The sequence below is a fragment of the Triticum aestivum genome, chromosome 4A, assembly GCF_018294505.1.
Source record: "Triticum aestivum cultivar Chinese Spring chromosome 4A, IWGSC CS RefSeq v2.1, whole genome shotgun sequence".
Taxonomy (NCBI): Eukaryota; Viridiplantae; Streptophyta; class Magnoliopsida; order Poales; family Poaceae; genus Triticum; species Triticum aestivum.
The window spans coordinates 696,050,697-696,056,823 of NC_057803.1; the positions used below are offsets into that span (position 1 = coordinate 696,050,697).

At 47.2% G+C, this 6,127-nt stretch overlaps 1 protein-coding gene across 1 annotated transcript in view; it reads right to left on the reverse strand.

Annotated features, from left to right (window-relative positions):
- Nucleotides 1–2,917: 2,917 nt before the first annotated feature.
- The window catches only part of LOC123084302 (uncharacterized), a 6,226-nt gene continuing 3,016 nt past the window's right edge, over nt 2,918–6,127 (reverse strand). The window contains exons 2-3 of the mRNA XM_044505975.1: nt 4,163–4,581; nt 2,918–4,072 (exon numbers count right to left, since the gene is read on the reverse strand). Coding sequence (XP_044361910.1) covers nt 3,675–4,072; nt 4,163–4,581 — 817 coding nt within the window. The 3' untranslated portion in view covers nt 2,918–3,674. The remainder of the gene's footprint in view (nt 4,073–4,162; nt 4,582–6,127) is intronic.

The window sequence follows — 6,127 nt, forward strand, 5'->3', positions numbered from 1 at the left end:
CCGATCCACTCTAAAGACTAATTCAGTGCTTTAGTTGGCTTTGTCGAGCCCGATCTACCCTAAAGACTAATTGAGTGGTTTAGTTGGCTTTGTCGAGCCCGATCCACCCTAAAGACTAATTCAGTGCTTTAGTTGGCTTTGTCGAGCCCGATCCACCCTAAACACTAAATCAGTGCTTTAGTTGGCTTTGTCGAGCCCGATCCACCCTAAACACTAAATCAGTGCTTTAGGTGGTGAGTACACTATGCATTTTTTTATTTGTGGTTTATGTGATCAACAATTTACCTTTTGAAGAAAGCTAACAACATTACATAACTGGGGTAGTTTTGCAGCTAGTCATTACATACATTACATAACTTAACTGGAGGTAGTTTTGCAGATAATCATTACAATCATTACATAACTAGGGGATTCCCAAAATATACAACCCCAAGGCCACATATTATCTTAACATAACTGAGGTGATGAACATCATTGTTCACTCATCAAGGATTGACTTGATCTTGGAAAGCTTGTCCTTGTTGCCATGACCAGCTTTCATAAGATCACCCACCAGAAACTCCAGCTTCTTCTTCTCCTCTATCAGCTAGTCCCTCTCTTCCTTGAAGTCACCCCTCTCCTTCCTGGTGTTCCTAATGATCTCTCCCTGAGATCTAAGAATGCACTTCATCTCCTTGTGCTCCTGAGCCAGCTTCTCCATCTCCTTTATCTTGCCAATGGCATCACTCTCCTTCTCCTTGCTGATAGCTAGCTTCTCCATGTCCTTGTCCACATCCATCTGCTTCTGCTTGAACTCTTCCTCACTCATGACCCTGTTGTTCTGATCTTCCCAATCAAACATCTTGGTGACATCCTCAACCAGCTGACTGTACTGATCCCCAAGTGTATCCAACCCCTTGTTCACCTTCTCCAACTCTTTCTTATACTTCTCATGGTCAATCATTCTGCCATGGTTCTCCTCATGAAACATCTCCCATATCTTCTCCAAACATCTTTGCAGAATAGAAGGCCATGGGGCATCAACCCACTGAGCAACTCCACAGTCAATACCATCCTGCATCAAGTATTAGAAAATAAATATGCTAACTTCAAGAAGAAAATAGATGAGATATTCAGTGATTCAGTTAGACTTGCAGATACAGCAGACATTCAGGAAACTTGAAGTTCAAGCTAAGCTTATATGACAAGAGCAATACTACCATTAACTGAATTGCAAAATCACTGTTAAAAACATGTTCAAAACAAGTTTTGGTCAACTGAACCTGCAACAAACTACATTAGTTCATTCAGTACCACGGTCCAAATAGTGATAATCCCCTCAATTTATTGACAGAAATTGATGCTTGCATCTGCAGCTCTACCACAGTCCAAAACATGTTTCATTTACTTAATTTACTGACATAAATTGATGCTTCCATCTACAGACAGTACAAATCATGTTTCATTAACTGAATTTACTGACATAATTTGATTCTTGCATCTGCAGACAGTCCAAATCATGTTTCATTAACTGAATTTACTGACATAATTTGATTCTTGCATCTGCAGACAGTCCAAATCATGTTTCATTAACTGAATTTACTGACATCAATTCCAAACATCTGCAGACTAACTACCACTAACTACCACCAACACATACCCTAGTTGGATAACACTGACCTGAGGAACAACACATCCATAGAACCTCCTCCCAGTGTCCTTTCCTTCAAGTGCGACATATTTCATGCATGGGGCCAAGTGCAGCCTACATGTGATGCTTGCATCTGCAGCTCTACCACAGAAGGATGCATCTATAGTGGTGCCACGATTCGCCTACATTGTAGCACAGTAATGAACCTCAGAACAAAGAGTAACTGCTCCAAACCATTGTCTCAAGTCGAAGAACACTTGAACCCTAACCTAGGTGCAAAGTAGATCTCTTACCCAGTGCTGCTCCAGCTCCATGCCGACCAGCTCCTCCTCGCTGCTCTCCTCTCCATCGTTCCACGACTGCATCTTCAACAACGGCGAGGGAACCGTGCCACCGGCGGCGGCGAAGAGCTCCGGCGGTGACAACAGGGGACGAAGCAGAGTGGAGTGGAGTGAGAGTGAGCGAGTGGAGTGGAGTGTGAGCGGCGGCGAGTGGTGGGCTCTGTTTTGTACGCGCGTGCCCTAACGGCGGTCAACCCGTGCGCCGTTTGGTTAGTCCGACGTGGCAGCTGACGGGTGGGCCTGCCATGTCAGAAATCGGTTTAGCTGCGGCCAAACGGTCATTTGTTTTTATTGAGAAAATTTACAGCAAAAGTGGTGGATTTTTGGGACGCGCTAGAAATGTGGTGGCAAACTGATGCTTAAACTTCAAATGTGGTGGTTTTTTGCAATTCACTCCTCCTATCATGCCATTCGACGTCCCGCGGCGCATGATGGTCTTCAGAAGGATGTCATTGAGGAGTGGTGGGCCTAGAATGGCCGACAAAGAGCATCGTGATTTGTGCGTTTGATGTTGATTGTTGAACTATTTGTTGTATTATTGAACTATTTGCTGTATTGAACAATAAACTATTTGTTTGAGTTGTAATAACAAAATTAAACTATTTATTGTTGATTTATTTTGTTTGTGTTTGATCTTTTTGCTTGTGTTTAAAATGCATATGTTGTTTATGCGAGAGTCGCGCGCGCTGTATTTTTGCGCTTTGCTAGAGCTACGTATGCGCGCTGCATTTCAGCACGGCTGCTGGAGCCAGTGCTGCTCGCCGCGTCAAACCAGACGATGGGCGCGCGGCAAAGTAGTTTTTAGCGCGCAGCGCGTTGGGCGGCTATTGGAGATGATCTGATTGCCTTCTGTTATAACTAATCCCTCGATCGCCTCACGACGCCATCGCCTCGCCTAACCGCATCGCCTTTTCCCTGCCCATGACGCCATCACCTCGAGTCAATGTGTCATTGTACCACCTGCAGCCGCTGCGGCCACTATGAACAGGCCAAGCAAACAACATCAAGGAGGCCACAGGGATGCCCAGTGGCAGTCGGCCTCTCCCGCTGTCCACACAACCACGACACGAATCCACCAAAGAAGGTCTCCTACAAGCCTATGCTTTAACAATTTCTAAGGGTGATGATAGGCGTCGGCGCGCCGGCCCAAATTTGAGCCGTTCACCTGCGAGCCGTCCGATTCTGCCCTTGTCAGCCGTCTGATCCTTCCCCCGCCCATCCCTTTCTTCCCCACCACACACGCGATCTGACAAAAAAACACAAGCACATGCCAGCTGCACCTCGCCACCGCGACGCTTTGGGTCGGTCACTCGTGAGCCGTACGATTCTGCCCCTGTCAGCCGTCTGATCCTTCCCCCGCCCATCCCTTTCTTCCCCACCGCGCACGAGATCTGACAAAAAAACCACAAGCACATGCCAACCGCACCTCGCCACCGCGTCACGCTGCGTGTGTCTGCCCCGTTTACCCTCGTCGTCAACAGTTGCTGCCGTGCTCCCTGTCAAAGTTCACAAAAAGAAGCTACTCGCATCACCATCAAGTTGGATCCTTGGAAAAAAATATTGGTTCCAGCAAAACAAGAAGACAATGGTACCAAAAAAGATAACGTTTCGAGCAAAAATAATCTCAGCAGTACAAATATGAGAAAGACGATTGTAGCAAATAAAAAAGGCAGTTCCAGCAAAAAAACTCAGCAGCAAACACACTAGTTGATTGCAGCAACAAAAAAATGTAGTTCCAGCAAAAAATAATGGTAGTTCCAGCAAAAAAATAGCTGGTTCCAGCAATGGTGGACCGCCGCCGTCGCCGACGCAGCACGGTCGTCGCCAGTTCCATCATTTGTCTTGCTGGTTGCAGCTCCCGGACCTACACTTGTAGCTCCGCCGCGCCGAGGTTGAGGCATCTTCCGATGGTGGTTGTTCTCTCCTATGAGCGGAGCGGAGCGCGCAGATCGTCGTCCGTGACAAGCCATCTGTTGGGGAATGGCCGCACGCGAGTAGATACTGCCCCTCGTTAGAGCTGCACGCATCGTGCTATTGGGGCAAAGCACGAGCTGCGCGTGTATCCGCGGCGAGTAGATGCTGCTCTCGCCGAAGCTGCAAGCTACCAGCAAGCATGACATGATTCCAACAAAACAAAAACATGGTTCCAGCAACAAAAAAAGCCGGTTCCAGCAAAAAAAAAAAGGCTCACCGTCGATGGTCACAGTGAAATTTCTCACCGGTCTCAGCAAAAACAAAAGGTAGTTGTAGCCATTTGATCTGCCGGTTGCAGCACCCCGGCGTGCTGAATCTAGCACGGCAGTCGTCTGTTTAGTTCCCGGCTTGTAGCTCCTCTGCCCGTCGGTTGCAGCTTCCGAAGTGGCCAGTAGCAGCTCCTCCGTCCTCCGGTTGCAGCTCCTCGTGTGGCTAGTGGTGGGGCTCGCCGGAGCAAAGATGCGACGGCGCGAGCGAGAGACAGAGGCGAGGCAGGTGAGACATGAGCGAGAGGATGAGGTTTGTGTGGATGTGCAGTTGGTGAGGATAAGGACGTGGGGTTGCTGGGATAAGGACGGGTGCCTGAGTGGTGCACGTGGGACCAATGGGCGCGTGGTGTGCGTGCGGCACTTGCGCCTGTGCACAACGATAGCGGCGCGCCCGGCCGAAAGTTTGGCCGGCGCGCCGGATACAAGCGTTTACCAATTTCTAATTATGGATTACGATCATGTCTTCATTATTACAATAGGACATTTATGATCGTCGACTAATTAGACACTATTAAGTGACATATTATTTGGCTCCGTGCATTGTAGTGTGAGTTCGACTTTATAACCGCTAAGGTTTTATCAATTTATTTAGTAATTTGGTAGATTCAAGCTAGTTTTGAATTACCAATTATTTCTTTAAATTTTGGCACCTCATGTCACCTAGTATAAGGCATGCATCATGCAATTAAAATTACTGGATGAGATTGATAATGATGCATCGCGGAATATTATAAAAAACTATTAAGATATATTCATATGTAATTTGACATGAGTAGTGTTTTTGAACGCATAGTTGAAATGGTTTTTGTTACATCTCCGATGTACATATATTGATTATTATATTGTTGTTTATACTAAGGGGCCCTGGGTTCTAAGTTCGTCCCGGGCCCCCGAAAACTCAGGACTGGCCCTGCTTCTAGTGCATCAGACTCACTTTGAATTGAGTGTAGACCAGTGTAAGGCCATGTCACAGCCCTAAAATATTTGAGTTTAATTAAATGCATTAGAAGCATGCATGCATCATATTTAAAATTTTGAAATTTGAATTGAGGAAATTTAAAGCCTCAAAAATTAAATAAAAAGGGCAAAGAACCCTGGAAATCTCATTCAATGCTTCCAAAATGTATCGGTAAGGTTGCTCCCAAGCCTCAAAAACTGGAAAAAAATGCAACAAAAGTTGCTCCCAAGCCATCCAATCAAAATCGTCTGACAGCCACGGAGGTGGCGGACACATGTGGCATTATCGGTCGGGTGATGCAAAGCGTTTCTGATTAAATAATCAGTCGAAAGACAGAACCGACAGTGATGCGGAGCATCCTACGGTCATCCCCATGGACGTACCATCGTCTCCCAAGACACCAAGTGCACCAATGACTAGAGCTCGTGCAAGGGCTATCGAAACCGAGGTGAACTCGCTCCTCTCCGAACTTACACATTCTACATGCGAGACATGGCTACTACCTCAAGTGGAGACCTTGTGTGTGATCAGGTACTTGGAGGAAGGCCATGAAGCTGGTACAACCAATGGACAAGATGGCGAGGATACCAAGCGCAAGAAGCAAGAGGAAGAGCTTCCAGCGAGCTACAACCATCGGACGAATCTGATGGCCAGCCAACCAGAAGGCCCAGCCGACGAATGCTACAGCAGCCGGACGTCTGACATATACCGGACGGGTAACACACTCCAGCAACCGGACGTCCAACAGCCTCCAGAAATCCGGCGCCACTAGTCCAGTACCAAAACGCTGGAATATGGGACGTCCAACGCTCTCTAGAAATTCGACGACACCTGTCCAGAGCCGAAACGGCAGAAGTCCAACCCTTATCGAACGACGGGTCCCTCGCGAGCGACCGAACGACCGACAATTGTCAGACATCTGACACTGACTGTGCGCAGCCACTCGTGTTTAGAC